Here is a 22307-nt window from a genome sequence, read left to right on the forward strand (position 1 = left end):
TTCCACGTTGGACTGTGCTAGTAAAGCTCAGATATCAAAATAAATATCAAATAAATATCAAAATACAACACATGTGCTTTGTTACGCAGTTCTATGTGTCACTTACAGTTCTCCCTTGTGAGAAGGTGTTCTTAAGGAGTGTAATCTTGTTCTGGAGTCAAACAGACTTGAGCAACCAGGCTGGAGTTTGTGTGTTGTCTCAAGCTGCTTTTCTCACAGGTGGCAAGCTTCAGTTCTGAGGAGAGATCCTTCAGTCTCTTAGTCTGAGTGGCTTCTTCCACCATGACTGTCCTGTCAGTTCAGATTGTTGCAGAATTCCAGCACCAGTCTGGCCTCCCCTCGTAAGCTTACTGGGCTTCTAACTTGCACAGGGATGACCCTTTTTCTGCTGCTCTCCTAGTCTGTAACAGGCGTCTTCTCCTCAAGGCTTGGCATCCCATAATCTCACTCAGGCCTAAAAAGCTTTGCAAGATCCGGTGCTATTCTCCTGATAGCTAAGAGCAACACTCACTGCTTTCTTTTTTCCACTTCCCAAATTCCAAAAAGGGAGGCCTTTTAGTTTTCATCTGGGCATTGGCTCCTGAATGGCTCAGCTGTCACCGCCATCAATCATAGGATTTTTTTTTTACAGTGTTCCTCATATTGGAGAAGGTTATTGAATCATTCCATAAATTATTAACACTGAATCAACAAGTTGCTTCAATATATTTTATGTTCACACAAACAGTTCTGGATTTCCCATAGAGCTGTCCTGAGTGGTGCCACAGTTCCATGGATATCCTCCAAATGTAGCAATTTCGCACAATATGGAAGTTATGTTTGTTTGCCTTAGTTGCTTTTTTATTATTTGCAGCATGACATCATCTTGCAGTTATTATCCCAAGACAATGGGCTGCTGTGTGCACACTGAGTGCTGATTGTGCCTGTGTTGGGTGTGTGTCTGTGTGTTGAATAGCAAAGCGTTAAATGTTGCTATCACTTGTGCAGCACCAGTCATCCAAACACAATATGCATATCCTGATACTAATGTATAGGGCTGCAATGCTGAATTGCTTACATGAGTCAGTAGAAAAGCATATTGATCAACTAAGGAAGTCGACTTTGAGAGTTGGAGAAACTGCAGATGGCAAGTGTCATCCCAAAAGAGACACTTCATCTTCTGGCTTGCACAGGAGGAGATGCCTCTTCCAAAATGGCAGCTGTTGTGACATATCACATGGGCATCATCTTAAAAACAAAGGAAGTGTGTATTTTGTGCCTGAACTGTTCTGCTCCTATGCAAATTCGGGCATATTTTATTATTTCACTAATTGACTATAATTTCATCTAAAAGAACTGGAGGAAGGGGAAATAAAAAAATTCCTTCCAGTAGCACCTTAAAGACCAACTAAGTTAGTTCTTGGTATGAGCTTTCGTGTGCATGCACACTTCTTCAGATACACATGTGTGTATTTGAAGAAGTGTGCATGCACACGAAAGCTCATACCAAGAACTAACTTAGTTGGTCTTTAAGGTGCTACTGGAAGGAATTTTTTTATTTTGACTATGGCAGACCAACACGGCTACCTATCTGTAACTGGAGGAAGGGGAAGCATTGTACACAGAAGGCCCCAGGATGAAACCCAAATAGCATCACCAACTGAAAGGGTTGGGAAGCAGCAGATGATGGAAGAGAATCTCCACAGCCCTGAGACCCCCCTCCCCCGCGAGAGATGCAGCTGGTCAGGGCAGAGGGTGGTGGGGACTGGATGGATAAAGGGTTTGATCTGGTTTAGGGCAGCTTCCACATGTACTTCTCTAATGTTCCTGTATAATTAAACAACTAAGATTTATTTTGCTTGGTAACCACTCTACTGTACTATCTATGTTTTGAGCCTGCAAGCTGAAATGTATGCACATTCACACATGGGCTGCAATATAGAAAAGCAGAGGGTTGTCTAATTGGGTGAAGAGGGAGTTTGCATCATAAATTGATTTATTTTTTAAGCATTGTGAACCTTGACTGATCCAAACACAGACATATATTGGATCAGTGCTGATTTCTGTGAACCCGTTCAAGCAGATGCCATATTTTGGAGAGAAAGAAATTGAAATGTATCAAGGAGCCGTAAGTAATGATTTCTCTCTTAGCTTATTTCATTCTCAAAAAGCGTTTAAAGGTTTGCTGAGGCCCGTTGTCTCTTCTCTTTTTTCTCTTTAATTTTGTTTTTCTAAACAACAAAAACAGACAATTCACATGAAAAGAAAATGGATGTTAACAAAATAATATAAATACAAAAAAGGAGCTTTTGAGGATAAAGTCCCAAAGAAAGAAAGAAAGAAAGAAAGAAAGAAAGAAAGAAAGAAAGAAAAAGGAGTAAATGAACAGGGTACAAATGTGAAATTATTATTGGCTTCTGTGCACATCTGGGGGTGAAGCCAGACCGCTGCACTAGCAGCACTGAAGTGACCTCCTGGGGCATAAGCCTGGGCTGACCAGATGACAAGACCTCCCTCTTGGCCTCATTGAAGTAGTCCAAAGGAAAGCAGAGCAATATGTCTGGCTGCAGGAGTTGCCGGAAGGAGGCATACAAGACACCATCCAACCGTCTTAGGGCTCTGTTCTGGATTTGTGTAGGGCTTACTCCTTAGCCTTTTCTTCTCCTGAAGATATCCCACAAGGTGGCAGAGGTTTTGGATCAGAGTTTTCCTTCTCTTAGATGGACTACCTTCCATCGAGCCCCATCTGCCCCTCACTCCCCCCTCTACAGCATGTGCAGAAGCCACCTTCTTGACCATTGGACCCACTACTGGCCTCGTCCGCTCAACCCACCTCAGTATCTCATTGCACCAAATTATCTGTTTCTAGAAGTTGGAAGCTGTCTGTCAGTTTCTGGATGCCCTTTGGGGGGGGGGAGGTGAATGCTGTACTGTTTAAATGACTGAGAAGTTATCTTTTTGTTGTTGATATGACCTTTCTTAGTAACAGTTTCATTTATTGCCTGGTGCTTCACATGTATTTCCCTCCCGTAGGCTCAGTATGAAAATCCACCACATATCTATGCTCTAGCGGACAATATGTACCGAAATATGATAATTGACAGAGAGAACCAATGTGTCATCATCAGGTAAGGACTTGCTCTTTAACCTCATGATTTGCATTTATGCCCTGGTTTGGACAAGGGGCACTGGACACAGTCTAGAAGCCCATCTTGCTTCTACTGCAAATAACTGTCTATGCCATCCTTGACCAGACTTGCTTCAAAGTGTTGTATCTGACTCAGTGTAGGCCCACTGAATTAAATGGATATAAGGCAGTCACAGTAAACTTAGTCATGTGTGAGAGGGCGAGTGTGAGTCGCTTTGTGTGTGACAGTGAGTGAACACTGTGGCTGATGAATAAAGAACATGAGTTTGCCCCCCAGAAAGCATCTGGCTTTTTGTGTCCCGAGCCTCCAGGTCTGTTCCACAGTCCAGAGCCCACCTCTCCCTTCCCTTGAGCCTCCCTGGTTGTAGTGTCCATCCTGTTAAATACGTCTTGCTCAAGTGTCCACCATTCATTCTCATGTGGCCTTTCCACGTACCCAGTTCCTTTACATCCAGCCTCAATTCTGGGTGACAGTGCTAATCTACAAATCTTTGTTAGGGCCCCTTTTCTATTAGCTGGCTGATCTCTGTCAAAGACCCTTTGGATTATTGGGAATAAGTCATTTTCATTTGTTTTTTGGAAGGCTAATGTGATGCAAGAAGTACTGGCTGATATGTCATAAACTCCCAAGTACCTTCCTGCCCTTGAGCCACTAGTGGCCAACTCTGCATTTCAGAAATCTTTTTGTGCTGATCTCTGTATCGGGTGGATATGTTGCTGTGGCAATAAATGAAATGCGGTCATCTTCAGGGTCCTTTTCCCTGCCATGCTCGATTATGCCCCAAATATCCTTGGCCTGGGAGCAACCAGCCGTCTTTTATTTCCCAACGTATCATCATTGTGGCTTTTTGAGTCTATTTCTGGAATCTGAAGCTTAAAAATAAATGTACTCTTTACTGCTTACAGGAATTCTCCTTGAGTGCGGCTAGGGGTAAAGAAAAGAAACAGTGACGTGGTTAGAAATGCAGCTTCTTGTTTTATGCTGTGCAACACACATGCAGCAGTGCTGTGGCCAAAGTGTTCTCCTCCATATCAGCTTTATGACAGTCACCACTTAGGTCCCAGAATGACCGTGCTTGAAATAAATTTTTACCTTGAGCCATTGGATTGGTGGTTAGAAACATGGTCCCTACAGCAGATGATATTACATTGCATATTAATTTGATAATATCTAAATTTATTATTATTAATAATACTAGCCCCTTCATCATAATGTCCCATAACCTGACAGTACCAAACTATTGAAGGCTTTTTACCAAAGCCAGACTAAACGTCTTTCCTTCTGCAGTGTTGGATGGCAGGTTGAGAGGAGTGCCATACCAGGACAGACTTTGCTCGTGTGCTCAAGACATCGATTCCATAAAACATAGTTTGTTGCATTGTGCAAAATATGAGCGAGCCAGGGCTGAACTGATACTACCCTTGCTGGTACCTTTCCTGGGAAAATCAGAGGCTCACTATGTCAGGTTCCTATTGGAAGACCGGACAAATGCTAGAACATTAGTGGTGGCAAAGTTTTTATCGGTGGTTGCAAGAACAAATAATCCCTATATTCTGAACAAAATTCTTGTCTAACCTGGAGGTAGGCTGTATGAATTGTGTATTGCTTTGTAATGATTTGTTGGGTCTCTGAACCGTAATAAAGATTGATGATGATGAAATTTATTATTATTAATAATACTAGCCCCTTCATCATAACGTCTCAGGGTAGGCTGCAACAATTAAAAGGCAAGCAGCTCATCCACAGGGGCTGAAGGGGGCAACTGCAGCTATTTATAAGATGCTCCTGGGCACTCAAGACCCGGATGGAGGAGGACTGTGAACCATTTGGGAAGCAGATCCCATTGTCTGATTTATTGGTTCAGAATGGGTCTGTGGAATAAACCTCATTTAAAGTCCACCTCTGCAAAGATGAGAAAGGCAGGCTTAAAACTAATACACAAGTGGCACTGAAACCCTGTTAGACACAGTTACACAAATCTAGACCTCTCTCCACTTTGCTGGAGGGGCTGTCCAGTCAAAGTCTTGTGGTGGCCATATGGAAAAGTACAGAACTTATGGGGCACCAACAGCAGCTGCCCAGTGCAGCATTAGGAACACAGAAAGCTGCCTAATATCTAGATCAGTATTGTCTATGACGATTAGCAGCAGCTCTCCAGTGTTTCAGGTAGGGACATTCTCTCAGCCCCACCTGGAGATGTCAAGGACTGAAATGGGACATTCTAGCTTTTCTAGGAAGTAGCAGGCATGAGGCCCTTCGCCTTCTCAACATTGTCTTGGGGGCGGGGGGTGTTTTGCAAATCAAGAGCTCAAAGGTCTTCCTAGATCCAAAGGTCAATTCATGTGATAACTGGCTTTACCTTTGTGGATAATGGAGGAGTTCTGAGCCTGGGGAACACGGATAGTGAACCTGTGGCCCCCCAGATGTTGTTTCTCCACCTCCCATCAGATCCAGCCAGTGTGGCCAATGGCCAGGGATGATGGCAGGTATAGTCCAGAAAAATCAGGAGTGCCATAGTTCCCCAGCTCTGTTGTAGAGAATAACAGAGACCCAGACAATCAGGTGTGCTTGCCCTGTTGACCCCTGGAGCTGTGCAAGCCTCATTACAACAAAGAGGGTGTTGCACTTCATTGAATAACCCTTTAAAAATTAAACATCCAGTTGCTCAGATTTCATTATGGAAACACTTAATTTTACTTAAAAATCAGGGTGCTTGATACTGCATGATTCCTTGGGTTCAGTTTTCAACTTTTATATTTCAGCATTTAAATGCATCCTTCTCCTTCAGGGATTTTGTAATCCATCTCTTTGTGTGTTTGTAGTTTATTTGTCATGGCATTATTTTTTCTAACTTATTCTGCTTTTGCTCTTCCAATGAATATGGTGTTGCATCTTCTAGAACTTACGCATGGTTTGCGTGAATGTAAACAGCAGAATCAATACAATGGGTGGGGTTTTTTTGCAGACCTCTCCACCCTATACAGTGATACCTCGGGTTAAGTACTTAATTCGTTCCAGAGGTCCGTTCTTAACCTGAAACTGTTCTTAACCTGAAGCACCACTTTAGCTAATGGGGCCTCCTGCTGCCGCTGCGCCATCGGAACACGATTTCTGTTCTCATCCTGAAGCAAAGTTCTTAACCCGAAGCACTATTTCTGGGTTAGCGGAGTCTGTAACCTGAAGCGTATGTAACCTGAAGCGTATGTAACCTGAGGCACCACTGTACATGTGTCTGATGGTGGCATTGGAACAGGGCACAGTGGACTGAGCCTGTTCAATGCAGCCTCCACCAGCTAAACTCCTACTTTGTTCTGGCACCAAATCCTGCTTTGATTTTTCATTTAATTGTAATAGTACTAATGCATGGACTTCGTAATTTATTTAAGCATATAGTTGAGTCTGACTTCTCAGAGGCTGCTGAGCTGCCTGTGGCTGTTTCTCTTCTCCCTGCAAACCTCTCCAAATGGAATGCAGAGTAATAATCACAGAATTGCAGAGTTGGGAGAGACCCCAAGGGTCACCTAGTCCAACCCCCTGCATTGCAGGAGTCCCAACTAGGTCATAATATGACAAGTGAGTCCAATTCAGCTCAATGGGACTTGTGCCTGAGTAAACATGACTACTATTTCACCCAAGAATTGTTGCCATCCTCAGTGGCCACCTTTCCCCCTTCCATACCACAGACTCTTTGAATTTGGCACTGCATGTAGGCATTATGCCACCTTTGGTAGCTCAAATATCCCCTCCCCCTGCTCTCTTGGGATAGAGTCATTTCTGTTAGAAGGCAGGTTTTAAATCTTCTTTGTTGAGAATATGGCCGTGTGTTCTTTGAGTCCCCAAATCCTTAATTCTGTAATCGGACTATTTATGCACTTCCTAACAAAAGCCATGTTTTTAAACATCTTGGAACTTCCTGTCAGCTGGTCGGTTGTTAAGTAACGTGTGTGAGCAGCTGTACTGGTCCCCCCAGAATGATAAAAGCAAGCCAAATGAGTATTTAGAAACAGGATTTACAGAATGCTTTTTGAATTTTCAAAATGGCTTCACAGACGCTGGGAAGGCTCAGATGGAGCACTGAAGTTTAATCCTAAGGAAGCCTGCTTTGCAGCTTCTATAACTGCTGGGGTTTCAGTGTTGTATTTTTAGCTGTTCCTATTGTTCACATTGATTTATGGTTTCAATTGCTTTCAGTTGATTTTATGTGAGCTGTGCATTGTAATTTATGCATTATACTCCACCCTGGGATCTATTATGATGAAGGGCAGGCTTCAAATAATAGGCTTGTGGGCTCTCGCCTGCTCAGGAACAGCCACAAATAGAGGTTTAGAAGCATTACTTTCTGTTATCAACTAACTGTGGCTTCAATACCTCAAGAGCACCTGCTCTGCATGCAGAAGGACCCCAGGATTCAATGAATGACCTCTCCAGTGAAAAGGGCCAGGCAACAGAAGGACCGTTTCTCACCAATAATCTTTCTCACCACTGATGGGCCCCTTTCAGGCATAGTACATGCCATATTATCGTCTTCCAGAGCAACTACTCTATTCCCAATTTAAGAATGGAAAGTGTAATGTCGGTGGACAGCAAAAGAGGTTTAAGGCAAATCTTAAGGCAAATATTTAAAAATGTAATATAGTCACACCTCATATTACATCCGCTTCGTGTTATGTTCTTTCAGGTTACGTCTCGCGGCGACCCGGAAGTACCAGAAAGGGTTACTTCTGGGTTTTGCCACTTGCGCATGCGCAGAAGCACAAAATGATGTCACATGCATGTGGAGAAGCGGCGAGTTGCAACCCGTGTGTGCGCAGACGCGCCGCTGCGGGTTGTGCTCTTTTCATGTTGCGAATGGGCCTCCAGAACGGATCCCGTTCGTAACCAGAGGTGCCACTGTATAAACACCGACAGCTGGGAAACACTGGCCTGCCAGCACTGCAGTTGGAGAACAGCCTTCACTAAAGGTGTCATGGACTTTGAAGAAGCACAAACTCAGGACGAAAGGGAAAAATGAGCTAAGAGGAAGGCACATTTGGCAAATCCTCACCAAGATGAACTCCCGCCCATAAACCTTTGTCCCCATTATGGAAGGATGTGCAGATCCAGAATTGCCCTCCATAGTGACATATGGACACACTGTTAAGATCATATTCATAGAAGACAATCTTAACTCGGCTACGAGTGATCACCAAAGAAGAAGGGGTGGCCTGGCTCATAGCTCCTCTTCTGAGCCACCTCAGCACACCATCTCTTAAAAATAATGTTTTTTACTTAGGCCAACCAGTTTTTAAGAGTGCTAGAGAAAGCTTTTGTATTGCTTGGGGCAAAAGTAGCCTATGGTGTATTATATCACCTTTCACCAACCAGGTGCCCTCCAGATGTTTCACATTACAACTTCCATCTGCCCCAGTATCGTACAACCATGCTGGCTGGGACTGATGGGAACTGTAGTCTGAAACATATGGAGGGCACCAGACTGGGCAAAGATGTATGATATCATGTCTGGTAGTAATCTAACTGGAACGCGGGTGGCGCTGTGGTCTATACCACTGAGCCTCTTAGGCTTGCCAATCGGAAGGTCGGCAGTTTGAATCTGCGTGACGGGGTGAGCTCCTTTGCTCTGTCCCAGCTTCTGCCAACCTAGCAGTTCAAAAGCATACCAGTGCAAGTAGATAAATAGGTACCACTACTCTAAAACCAGCATCAAACTATGGTTTAACTGTAGCTGTTTTCCACAAGATTTGATGGAGGCCACCAACATGGGCATCAGTAGCTTCTAGACATGATCACTATATATGCTCCCTCCTGGATCAGAGGCAGTATACAGTTGAATACCAGTTCCACAGGATCATGAGCAGGGAGAGAGATGTTGTGCCTATGCCCTGCTTGGGGGCTTCCCTTAATGGACATGGGCATCCTATGAGGACTAAGTAAGCCTTTGATCTGATCCAACAGCCAGGCTCTTCTTCTGTGAATCAAAATGTATATTATTAACCTATATATTATTTGTTTCTCCATTATAATTTTTTGAAAATGCCTACTGAAATGAGGTAGTGCAGAAAACAAAGGCTCTCTGTAAAACTTAGTCATCACTCTTGAGTGCTATACAGGATGCTTTTATTGTCCAAGTTTTTCTCTTTATGTTTTTTTCCAATGTTCAACACACATTGCAGTTTTTGGTAACTGTACATGGGAACACTTAATAGAGGCATCAAAAGTCCCTGAAATGGATATGGGATGCATTATGTTTCTCTCTCGCTCTTGTGTTCTTTTACCCCCAACCTTTAGTGGCTTTGAGTCACTTATAACTGCTTTGTTTTTTAAATTTAAGATACATGTTTTTGCAGAATGCTTCTGGTGAGAGATCCCTAAAGGGGGATGAATTAGAAAGGAGAGTGCACATTTTTATATGCTTATTGGAAAAGCAATAGAAGAGAGAGGAACTGGTGCACAACCACTCTAGAAAAATCCTTTTGCTGGAATGACCACAGTTCCCTGGAGGGATTTCACTGATATGTAAGAAGGGCTCGGAAAGAGTCAGGCCAGCAGGAATAGGACTCACTTCTGGTTATTGCAGTTCATAAATATTGTACTGTTGTCTTGCTTAGTTTTACAGTTTTTATATTGAACAAATTTATCAGGCTCCTGATCAATAAAACCAGAATAAAAAACATTGTGTGCAGATGTAAAGGAGATCAGATATAATGTTGGCTTGTATGCTTCCTTGTTCCATCACATGCAGAGATTAGAAGCCTCATTTTCTGGTTTCGTGCAAACTGTTGTTTGTCTTTGCATCCAAATCTTGAAACTATGGGTTGCATGCAAATCAGGATCATATATTCACTTTGAACTGTAGTTTTCAATCCAAGAAGGTGGGCATACTATGCACAAGCCACAGTTCACGGGATGTGAATGAAATGAGAAGTTAGAAGGGCTGCTGCAAAGCAAGAATGGAAGGGAAGAATGCATGAGGTTGAGGCTCGAGTCTGCTTGTACTTGTAATGCTAAACCGTGTATTTGGGGTCTCTGCCTTTGGATGGCTTCAAATATATCCTACTTCTATCCCCCCCCCCCCCAGTGGTGAAAGTGGTGCTGGGAAGACTGTGGCAGCTAAGTACATCATGAGTTACATCTCCAAAATATCAGGAGGAGGTCCAAAAGTGCAGGTAAGTGGATACTGATGGGAGAAGTATTTGTACCATTGACTTGGGGATGTATTTGTAACACTGATTGTCATCAGATGGCATTCCCTTTGGACTCCTGTGTAGCTTGTTCATGGGCTCAGTGGGTTAATCTGAGGCTGAAACAAGTTGAAACTTACTGAAAGGAGCCTTGGGTTAGTTAGGGGCATCTATTCTTGCTTGTTCAATGGTATCTTTAATCCTGTCAATATCCCTGTTCTACAGGGACTGGTGGGGGCTAATTCCTTCAGTGCTTATTGATGCTCTTTTGACATAGACCTGTTCAGCTGTGTCACTGTTGCCTCCCAGTCCTCACCCTCCACTCTGTAACGGATGAAGGCCCCTTCTCCATTGCTAACTTACTCCCACTTGCCTTCCCTTGGGCTCCACCCATTCAAAGCTGCTGTTTCCTGCTTAACTCATAGAAGCCCCATCCCGCCAGGATGGTTGGCTCAATGGAGCCTCCATGCTTGGGGGCAGTATAGCCCTGTGTTGCAATGCTGAGAACAAGCAATGGATTTCGAGGATGAGTTGTTGTTTTTTTTAAAAATGTGTCCTTTTCATCTGGGCATTGGCTCCTGAATGGCTCAGCACCAGTGGACCGTTTCCACTGCCAATCAGTTTGACTTTACCTAAAACATTCAAATGCATTTATGTTTGCCCTTCAAAAAATTATTTGTTCTCACTTCTGCCTCTGTTCCCCCACGCTCCCACTAAAAGAAAGGGAATCCCAGTTTCCACCACTTCTGTTTGATCACAACCAGGCACCCCAGCATAGCGGGATGTGGCAGTCAATGGCAACTAATCATGATAGCTATATCACCTCCAGCATCAATGGCAGTATGCTTGAGAGGGAGAGTGCTATTGCTGGTGGGCTTCCTAGGGGCATTGCATTGGGGACTGTAGGAAAAGAATGTTGGGGTTGGTCTGATCCAGCAGGGCTCTTCTTACTTACAACAGCTCTCCCCTCCCCTCCCCTCCCTAATTCTTTCTACTTACTGTATCTTGCTCTCCACTTCCAGCGTAAAGAGGCAATGGGTGTGTATGTGACATTTCTAGAACACTGAAATCTGGTGGCCAGCTACCCACCCTCTAGCCCTCCCATTCTCTATAATCCACACAGGCTCTCCTCTGTAGGAGGAATTGGACAGGGAGTCTCCTGAAATCCTGTTGTGTACCTGTACAGGTACAGCAGTGCCAGTTCTGGAGGCTCAGAGCCTTCTCCGTCCTGAATTCCATCTTAAGTCAGAAAAAGGAACAGCCTGAAAATCAACCACTTTGACCCTTGCTGCGTGTGCACTTACTTTTCATCCAGAGGTGTAGAGGAGTTGCAGCAACTGAAGGGTAAGGCAGTGAGCAAGCTGTGGCATCTGGCTGACAGGTGTCCATGAGATCACCAGCGGATGGGTAGCTGGGCTATTTTAAGAGAACTGGTAGCTGCTTCCTCCTACCAAGCGGCTGCTGTCATTGCCCCTCAACTCCCTGCTGTTTATTTGCTTTACTGTACTCACGTTGATTATGCCCTTCCTGTTTTCTTTCCATGGGAAACAATGATAACTGTCTGCATGGTTTGGTCTCTGTTAGTAGTCAAAGAAACAGTGACTGGACGGAAATATGCACTGTGTTGTTTCTGGAATTGGTTTAATTGCACACTATAAATAGCCTTTTCCGTTATTTTTGGGGATGATTCTAGCGTTTTCTGCAAAAGCCAAAATGAAAACTGTACTTTTGCCATAAAACAGATGATGAAATTGGTACATTTGTCTTTTGATTACTGGATTGGGTGCATGTATCTGTCTGTCTGTGAATATTAAAAGTCCACCTGCAACCTTGTTGGAGGCCCTGTGCACCCATTTGAGGCTGGTGTCTGAAGGTGGATTTAATACATGAATAAGGTGCCTGAGACGGTCAAGTCACTTGTCCCTCTGCCTCATAACTTTCTCCTCTAAGAATGATCTCTGGTCCAGGCAGAGGCCTCATTCCATCTCTGTTCCACAAGATCCTTCTAATGTTCAGGTGCTTGGGAGCAAACCAGGGGCTTATGCCCTCCATCAGTTTTTCTTATCTTCAAACCTCCTTTTGACCAAGGGAGCAGGATTCAAACCTACAAGCACATTGGAGCTAAAACTACTGGGAGTGCCAGATCTAGACCATAGCTTTTGTTTACGCTGGATCCCCTCTGCCCAGAGTACGAGTCTAAAGAGCCCACTTGGATCCCTGAAAGTGGCCTCCTGAGACTGCATTGGGAGTGGGTCTCCTTTTTGCTTTCCCAGCTCCTGGTGAAATCAGGTCACTCCTTCACAGAATCGAGAGTAATTTGGGGGGCACTGTAGCGTCCTATCCTCTTTCTCCCCACACCCCACAAATACAACAGGATTCCCTAATAATTGGGGCAGGTGAGTATACATGGTTCTTTTGCCAAAACAATCCAGAAGAAGACTCTGCAGCTCCCTGTGGGAACCTGTTCCTTGAAGGTCATAAGGATTGCCTTGTTGGGACAAGTGTAAAAGCCCAACTAGCCCAGCACTGTTTAATGAAAACTTTTGGAAGGTTATTTTTTTAACTAAGGTATTTTTTCTTATATGCAATTAACCCCATTTATTCTTTTGACTCTAGCATGTGAAGGACATAATTCTGCAGTCTAATCCCCTCTTGGAAGCCTTTGGGAATGCCAAAACAGTTCGGAACAACAACTCCAGTAGATTTGTAAGTCCTCCATGGAAACTTGCAAAAGGGCCACCGCAATGAGAAAGAGGACACATTGTTTCGGGGGTGGAAAAGGGGCATTCTCTCTCTCAGTACTTGGAATGAACTAATTTGGTTTAACTAGTTCAAAGAATTAATTAGAAAATCTCTTAATTGCATCTGAAAGCAGTTCCTATAATTTCCAGGCAAACTGAACATAAGTTCTTTTTGTGCTGGGACTTTGGGGCATTTTTAATTGAATTCCATTTTAATTTAAATTCCATTGTTTATCTTCCTATATACATAAGAACGTAAAATGTTGCCATGCTCTGCAGCTGGTGTGAAAGCCTGTTAGGAATGCCAGCCCAGTGAGAAATGCCAGCCCAGGCAAGCTGTTTGGAGAAGCACCTGCCCTCCCTCTGTTAAACTCATCAGCAGTAGGGTTTAACAGAGGGGTGGGGATATGCTTCACACAGCCTGCAGGAGGGAGAAGGGAAAAGTGCTTCTTGACCCACTCCATTAAGCCTTGCTTCAGGCAGTGTTGGCTAGCTGATGGGAGGATGGGAGCTCGCATCCACCCCATGACATGGGTGTGTGTGTGGTTGGGAAGTGGAGCGAGCAGAGACAGAGTCCCTAGGGCAGGTGTTGCATTACACTCTGTGTGTGCACATTTTGATGTTTTCTTAGTCTTAAATATATATATTTTACTTTAGCACAGCAGCCTGTGCAATTTTGTAGGCTTAAAAAAATGCTCAGGGTCACACGAATGAATTGTGAATTGAACTGCAAATTAATCTTTCATAATCCAAATTCATTTTTGGAGTGGGTGAACTGGAACTTGAGCAAATTCATTTGCAAAATGAACTTCCCAAGCACTTTTCCCTCCTTGTGTGAGTGGGAGGGGTATTCAAAGAGAAGAAGGCCTGGAGATTCTGTGCAACCTTTTTTTGGAGGGGATTCCCTTCACTCTCTGTGATTCAGATCAGCTTGCTTTTCTAAACTGCTGAATCAGGACTGCTTTCTCTGTGCTTCACATCAACTAAGAAATGGAGTAACAGAACCCCCCCCCCCATGTGTTGAGGATATTGGTAGAACAGTGTGCAAAGAACAAATTTGTGCTTCCTTTCCTGCACTCATGCGGAGGAGAGAGAGAGAGAGAGTTTGAAGGGGGAAGAGGTGCAAATGTTTGTGCCTTCTTTGTTCTGGAAGCATGAAGGAATATTTCTTCTTTGGGTTAGGACAGACAGAGTAGGCCCAACTTCCCACCCTCTGCAATGTTGAAGGTGATATGATAAGTGTCATTGTACATTGTATGTACACTCATTTCAAACCCATCCCCACCTCATTCTTGTCTCTGGTCTAATAGGTTTTATTTGTTTTGTCAATGAAGTTGCAGAAATAAAACAATTACTGTATTTTTCGCCCCATAAGATGCACTTTTTCCCCTCCAAAAATGAAGGGGAAATGTGCCTGCGTCTTATGGGGCGAATGCAGGCTTTCGCTGAAGCCTGGAGAGCGAGGGGGGTCGGTGCGCACCGACCCCTCTCGCTCTCCAGGCTTCAGGAAGCTCTGCGCAACCCTCGGGAGACCGGCTCCGAGGGTTGCGCAGAGCTGCCTGCAGTACCGGGATCAGCGCAGCTCTGCACGGCCACCGGGAGCCGGGGGAGAAGCTCCACCCCGCTCCCGGTGGCCGCGCAGAGCTGCCTGCAGTCCTGGGACCAGCGCAGCTCTGCGCTGCCATCCGGAGCGGGGTGCTAAGCTCCGCCCCGCTCCTGGGGGCCACGCAGAGCTGCCTGCGGTCCTGGGACCAGCGCAGCTCTGCGCAGCCATCCGGAGCGGGGCGCTAAGCTCCGCCCTGCTCCCGGTGGCCGCGCAGAGCTGCCTGCGGTCCTGGGACCAGCGCAGCTCTGCCCGGCCACCGGGAGCCGGGGGCGAAGCTCCGCCCCGCTCCCGGTGGCCGCGCAGAGCTGCCTGCGGTCCTGGGACCAGCGCAGCTCTGCCTGGCCACCGGGAGCTGGGGGCGAAGCTCCGCCCCGCTCCCGGTGGCCGCGCAGAGCTGCCTGCGGTCCTGGGACCAGCGCAGCTCTGCGCCGCCATCCGGAGCAGGGCGCTAAGTCCCGCCCCGCTCCGGATGGCGGCGCAGAGCTGCCTGCCATCCCGGGATCAGCACAGCTCTGCCCATCGCCAGCCCCACAAGCTCGGGGGACAGCGGGGAGGCAGAGCGTGCCTTCCCACTGTTCCCCGACCTGGTTCTTCCAGCCCCGCACCTGGGGGGGAAATAAATTTTTTTTTCTTTATTTCCCCCCCCAAAAACTAGGTGCGTCCTATGGGCCGGAGCGTCTTATGGGGCGCAAAATACAGTACATACTCAATAACATAACACAATAAAATCATGCAGCACAGTTAACAAAAAAGTTGCCCGGGCAGAAGGCCTTCTCCGTAGTGGTACCCGTCCAGTGGACTGCCCTCCCATCAGATGTCAAGGAGATATAACTCTGAGGTCTTCTAAATCTGAAGGCAGCCCTGTATAGGGAAGTTTTTATGTTTGATGTATGACTGTATTTTTATATTTTGTTGAAAGCTGCCAGCATGGTTGGGGCAACCCAGTCAGATAGGTACAAAGATGATGATGATGATGATGATGATAACATACAGGCAAAATCTTTGCATTCAAAGGCCTGCTGAAAGAGGCAAGCCTTTAGCTTTTTAGCACCTTTAACCACCTTAAATGTTTAGGAAACCTGGAAACCTGTTTGACCAGTCAAAAAAGCAGTTTCTTCAGGTTCCTCCAGTTAATGAAATAAGGCAGGAGACTACAAGGGAGAGAGACTTTTTGCTGGTGGCCCAAGTTTCTCCTTAGCTGACTGTACATTGGTTTTAAATCATTTTAGCTGTTGTGTCTTAGCCTGATCCTAGTTGCTTGTTTCCTACTATTGTGATATATTTTATTTTAGCTTCTGCGTGCTTATTGTGAATTGAGTTGTGTATTTATTGTTTATGTAAACCACACAGAGAACTTGGTTGGACGGGCGGCATACAGATGAAGTAAATAAATAAGGAGAGAGGGTCTCAAGGGTGTGGAAGAATAAAGGTTTAATGATGCATTTTGAGGGGAGTATATATATTGGGGGACCTCAACTGTGCTGGGTAAGCAGATGAATCCGGTCTCTCCCTCTATCCCTGTTACTTGTGATTTCCCTGTCCACTGTCATGCCACCTTTAATCTAAAACAAACAAACAAACAAACCCCAGTTGTAGTCCCCCCTGCATTCTAGCCCAAGACCTCACATGGAAAGCTCTTGGGAGAATACATACCATGCATAAAATTATTATCAGTGCTTTTTTTCTAGAAAAATAGGTGCCAGTACTCACCATGAAGTTGTTACAGTAAGTACCACACTTTTTAACAACAACAACAACAACAAGTTGCCAATACTATGTACCCTTGAGTACCCCCTGAAAAAAACCCCTGCACTGATTGTTATTATTATGCAACTTAAACCTTGCCTGCAACCAGTTGGCAAGGCCTAGTGTCATTGAGGCTAATGTTTACTTCATCCATTTCCAGCAGTCTGCATCCTTTATGTCTTGCAGGGAAAATATTTTGAAATCCAGTTTAGTCCAGGTGGGGAACCAGATGGAGGCAAAATATCCAACTTCCTGCTGGAGAAGTCACGGGTGGTCATGAGGAATCCTGGGGAAAGGAGCTTCCACATTTTCTATCAGGTTAGCTACCTTTCGAGGAGGTCTGCGTTAGGCCTTTGGTTTTCTGTTGGAGTTTCTTTTCGGGGGGCGGAGATGGGGTCCCTCTTTGGAATGTTGGGCACAATCCATGTCACAAGAATCTTCTTTTGAGTAAGCCCCTTTGTAATGAGCAGACCCTGTTTGTTTCCATATGTTAGGGGCCGGGAACCTTTCTTCAGTCTGAAAGCTGTGTTCTTTAGTGCAGCATCTCCTGGGGCAGTGATGTGGAGCCTCCAGCAGAAGTCCTAATTTGGCTGAAGAGGCCAGTTTTCCCCAAGCCACATCCACCTGCCCTACTGGTAAAAGTAGCCACAGGCAGATAAAGATACGGCTCCCAGCTGAAAGTGGGGTTTGCAGGTGCCCCTGACCAGCCCTGCCCACCTGTAAAAAATGGCCTGCAGGAGTTTGGAGGATCCACTTCTCCATCCTCCTAAGGGGCTACATGACTGGTGGGTGGGGCCAGAGATAAAGTAGGTGGAGCAATAGATGTGATTCTAACCTTTGTGCAATCAGCTTCATTCCAGCCACACAAAGGTCAGAAGCTTCTCTACTGACTTGGGACTATTTTCTGCTCTTTGTCCTGCAGATGATTGAAGGTGCCTCCACTGAACAGAAGTCCAGCCTCGGCATCACCAGCATGGACTATTACCACTACTTAAGCCTCTCAGGATCCTACAAAGTGGAGGATATTAATGACAAATCTGATTTCCAGGAAACTTTGGTAAATTCTTCACCATCTTACTACCTCTCCCCTCAATAACTTTTCGGTTTAAGTAAAAACAATAACATTTCTGCTTGTACAGCAATTACAATGCATGTGAGATTGAAAACTATTTTGCACATTTTTCCCATATAAAACCTTAGAGCCCCCAAACAGATTATGGGCTATTGACAAGCAGTAACTGAAGATCAAGGGGAGTGGGGGCACCAGCACCCTTGGGGAGTTGTGAAGACTGGAGGAGCCCCGTTCCTCAGCCACTAGAAACCCCTTTTCAGGCTCTTCAGCCAAGGATAGTAGCAATTTGCTTTTTTATTTAAAAAGCAGGGGAAAGAGGTGTGCATTCCTTTATTATGTGCAGTGGTCTGTTTGACTCTCACTGTTTCTTCATGTGAAGAAGGCACCAGAATCTCCCCTGTGGGTTGCCCATGGCAGGCAAAGATTGGTAATGGCAGAGAAATGGCAATTTCACGGAAGGTAGTTTTTGGGGGTCTTCTCATTGACTGGATACACACTGAGGAACTTCCCCTGGAGCACAGCCCCAAAATTATCTGACATATGGCACACAAAAGGAATATGCCACTGGCAGGAAATTGCAATATAAACCTGGTTTTAACTATAACAAAACAGACAAGCTTTTGCCAAGAGGCAGTAAAAAATATTGGCTTGTAAAGTTTACAGTTAGTGGGACTCTTGAGTAGGGGAGGCAGGACAGCGGCTTTATTATTGCAGTTTCAAGGGCGATCCAGAATTGACTCAGATGCAAGGAAAAGCACACAAGTGAGCTGTGGTTTACCTTTCTCCATTTTAGATATAATATGGGGAGGAGGGATGGGGGCATGGATTTTGGCTTGCTGTGAGATCCCTGAGCCCCAGATGACTTCCAGAGTTTATGGATCTTGCAAGAGGCAAATCCAGCAGGTTCTGCTTTATAAGAGATGTATGAGTTGATGTTTGTACTGTGCTGTGCATGTACATTTTGACACTTGAGACATATAGTTTTAGAACCCACCTTATTTCTGTGATTGTAAGTTGTTTCAAACTGTTTTTATTACTATGTTTTAATGCTGTAGCTTGCCTTGGCATCTTAGAGTGATACTGCCCTTCATCTGCAGATTTCAGGGTAGTTTACAACATGAAAATACAGTATAAAAATACAAATACATGATAAAAACAAGAACAAAACAAAGCAATAGCCCCCCCGCCCTCCCTCACCCTCCCTCAACCCCCCTCCCACAAACACATTTAAAGGGGACATAGGATGCTAATTCTCATCCTAGGCTTTTCCAGCTGAATCCTGCTCCCCTACCTACCCCATTCTCTGGACTGCCATTGCTCCTAAAAATTTCTGTGCTGTTTGCAAAGCCTGCACTGTTTCCTCCTCCTGGTAGTCTACGTGGACAGATGTGCATTGTTGCACTATGACAACCTTTGCTAATAATAATAGTAATTGATAATGCATTATGCTTTCTAGTGGCCAAGGTTATTTTGGCAAACAAAGCAGGTCTCTCCTCCAAGGGGCTTATAAGAGCCCAGGAGGCAGTGGCAGCTGTAGAGGAGAGAAAGCAAAGACAGAAGGGTTCTTCCTTTGTCCTATCCCACTCTAGAAGAGAGGGCTGTTGGGAGCTCCTTACCAGGGGCCCTTCTAGACCAAGGGTAGCAAATCGTCATTACATGTGAACTTGGGCTGTGTTTCAATTGGGATAGGAGACTGAGGATTTAACATGAAGGGTTTGTGGGAAAGGTGAGTTCTGAGGAGGCATTTGAAGGCTAAAAGTGTGGTACCATTCCATTAGTTGCTATAGCATGGTGGTTAATGGAAGGCAGTTCAAATGTCACCTCTGTGAAGAGGTGCAAGCTCACCTCTCCATCAGCCTCTGCTAGGATAATGATACCAGGCTACCTCACAGGGCTGTTGCAAGGATTGCTGAAAGATAACATTTTGAATGCTATAAAAGTGATGCAGAAATACTACTAGAATTTTGCACAAAAGGTACTTGGTTATTATGGTGGGCTTTTAATTCATCCATTGCTTTTTTTTAAAAAAGAAAAACCTTGATTTTTGCAGCATGCCATGAATGTGATTGGGATCTTTGCTGAGGAGCAGGCTTTGGTGCTGCAGATCGTGGCTGGAGTCCTTCACCTGGGCAACATCAGCTTCAAAGAAGTCGGCAACTATGCAGCTGTGGAGAGCGAGGAGTGTAGGTGGTCCCTGTGGATTCCCAGAGCATTGAGATTTGAATGTGAGGCAGAGATGGCAAGGGGGGAAAGCTAGTTGGGTCAGGCGCTTTGATATAAGGGTCATGGTGGCACATCCCATTTCGCTGCTTGAGGCAAAGTGGGAAGTGCTGCCCTGCCTCTGCAGTGCCCCGTTGCCCCTGCCAAAGCATCCCTTACCTAGGTTGCATGGCACTGCTGAAAAGTAATGATGGCGACAGCTGGTTGCAGCAAGATCTCACGAGATTTTGCTGATACTGGGGCCACTTCTCCACCACCAGTGGAAGCAGAGGTGCAGGCAGGGTGCCCATGGGGGGGGGGTGCCGCCCAAAGTGGCTGCTTCACCCCACCTCGTGGGTGGACTGGCCCTGGTAAGGATGGACCAAGGAGACATTATGGGCTTTTAATTTGGGGAAATAAATTAAGGTGTCTTTATTTAGGGATGATTTAGGGATGAATGAATGGGGGAATTGGATTGATGTGGAAGAGGATCTGTTGGAAATTATTGGGGGTAAATGAATAGAAGGTGTGGTGCAAATTAATTGAAGGAATTACTCAGGGCAATTTGGATAGGAAATTAGTTCCGCTGCTGCCTGTGACTCTAAATATGCATCTGTACATATAAACTAGCATCTGCAAATCTGTGCCTGTTTTCCTTTTCCAGATCAAGTGTGTAGGCTGTGATCTAGAGGTGCCTCCATGCTCACAGGAGACTCATAAACACTTAGTGATTTTCCCATTCTCCTATCCTGACCCCCAAAGCATTGTGCCCAGAATAAGTGGAAAGCCTGATGCATGGGCTGCAAATACTGGAGAGTTTTCATATGCAAGCCCCAGTGATGGTCCTGGGGTTTGGATTTGAGGGCGTCCTTGGGCAAGGTGTTGTCAGTGGACTCCCTCCTTTGTGCCACATGACAGTTTGCTGACCTCTCCCTCTGGGCCCTATCCGTACCGTCTCCCAGAGGGAAAGGACTGCTTCTGGCCTTGTGTTGGCTTGCTCTCTTTGACAGGCCAGGTGAACTGCCAGGAACACTTCAGAGTAAGGGATAGTAAAGCCAGGAGGCTGCAGGGGTTCAGCTGTGGGGCCCCAACAATGCTACTAGCTGATGCCTGCCCTGCCCAGTGAAACAGCTCCACTCTTGTGCAGCACCCTATCTTTTCCTATGTGGCTTGTGTAGGAAGATTCCCACCTCCTTTGTTAAACCATGTATGAAGGTTTTGCAAGAGGATTCTCCACCTTGCCTGATGAGCCACTGCCACCACCTCTATTCTTTCTTGGGAAACATGATAAGAACAAGCTCACTAGTTCAGGAATGGAAGAGGAGTGGAGACCCTACAAGAATGTAAAGCCTATTTTCTCAGCAGAAGGTTCTCCAAAACTTTAGAGAATCGGTTGATAAGCATGTTTTACTACTACACCTCTGTGGGCTGCTTTGTTGGATGCAGCGTCACTTATTTCGATTCTGCTTTGGGGTTGCTGTCAGCTTGGCTAACCTTGCCCTCATTGTAAATGTTCTATTTATGTGTTTGTTATTTCTTGCAGTCTTGGCGTTCCCGGCTTTCCTCCTGGGAATTAACCAGGGCCGACTCAAGGAGAAGCTGACCAGCAGGCAGATGGACAGCAAGTGGGGGGGCAAATCAGAATCCATCAACGTGACCCTCAATGTAGAGCAAGCCAGCTACACCAGGGATGCCTTAGCCAAAGCCCTTCACGCCAGAGTGTTTGATTACTTGGTGGATGTAGGTGTGACAATTCAAGTTTTTTTGGGGGGGGGCGGTTGTTGTTTTTGGTTTTGGTACCATACTCAGGTGGTTGACTTGAATCAAAAATGGTGGTCTTTATCATAAACATAGGCACCAACTCATAGGGGTGGCGGTGTCTTCCGCCCCCTCAATAATTGTTGGCAGGGGGCTGAGTTCCCCCAATGTTGAGCGGGCATAGGAGGCCAAGTGTGGAGCCATGCGCGGCACAGCATCAGTGGCCAGCTCCTGAGCATCAGAGAGGAGCTGCCAGCAATTGAGGCTGTGATGTGCTGGGTTTTGGGCTCCTAGCCTCCTCCTGGTGCAAACGCATGCATGATGTAAGAGGAGCGCTGTCACAGAGCCGATAGGCAGAGCAGGTCATTCACAGGTCAGAGAGAAATGAGGTGAACTTGCAGTTAGTTTCTTTATTAAGGAAATAAAAAAATACAATGAGGCTCATAAAGGCAAAATCCTCTAATGAAGCAGTTGTGTGAACTGGCATGCAGCCCCTGCTTTGCTCTCTAGTCTTCTGAGTCAGGGCTCCTCCTTCTGTGGTCCAGAAGTCTCTCTCTCTGTGCCTGCCTGGCTTGTTGCTCGGCAACATGTAACATTTGTCGCGTTCTAGGAGTAAGGGGCTGGAGAGCCGCTAACAGAGAAGCTGTCAGGATGGATCACCCTTCGATCACCTCTGTCAAAGCCTGCATCCAAACTGGAAGCCTCATCACCTTGCCCTGTGCTGGGCCACCTGCCTCTTCTGCCTATTCATTATCCCTCAAGCTTCCTGTTTCTAGTACCTCTTGGCTTGTCCCCTCCTCTGAGGTGTGACAGGTACCCCCCACCAGGATCCAGGATCTTATTCATCATCTTCTGTGCCTTCCTCAGGGGACAGGGAGT

The 22307-nt window shown here is 45.6% G+C and overlaps 1 protein-coding gene across 2 annotated transcripts in view; it reads left to right on the top strand.

The window, feature by feature from the left end:
• Window positions 1-22307, top strand: part of MYO1E (myosin IE) — a 109564-nt gene that overhangs the window by 39445 nt on the left and 47812 nt on the right. For both annotated transcript variants that reach the window (XM_081170521.1, XM_081170522.1), the window contains exons 3-10: window positions 2018-2107; window positions 3013-3107; window positions 10204-10291; window positions 12923-13012; window positions 16586-16717; window positions 17322-17456; window positions 19522-19654; window positions 21214-21410. In XM_081170521.1, the coding sequence (XP_081026647.1) occupies window positions 2018-2107; window positions 3013-3107; window positions 10204-10291; window positions 12923-13012; window positions 16586-16717; window positions 17322-17456; window positions 19522-19654; window positions 21214-21410 (960 nt within the window). The remainder of the gene's footprint in view (window positions 1-2017; window positions 2108-3012; window positions 3108-10203; window positions 10292-12922; window positions 13013-16585; window positions 16718-17321; window positions 17457-19521; window positions 19655-21213; window positions 21411-22307) is intronic.

Source organism: Podarcis bocagei (assembly GCF_964188305.1).
Source record: "Podarcis bocagei genome assembly, chromosome: 14".
Classification (NCBI taxonomy): domain Eukaryota; kingdom Metazoa; phylum Chordata; class Lepidosauria; order Squamata; family Lacertidae; genus Podarcis; species Podarcis bocagei.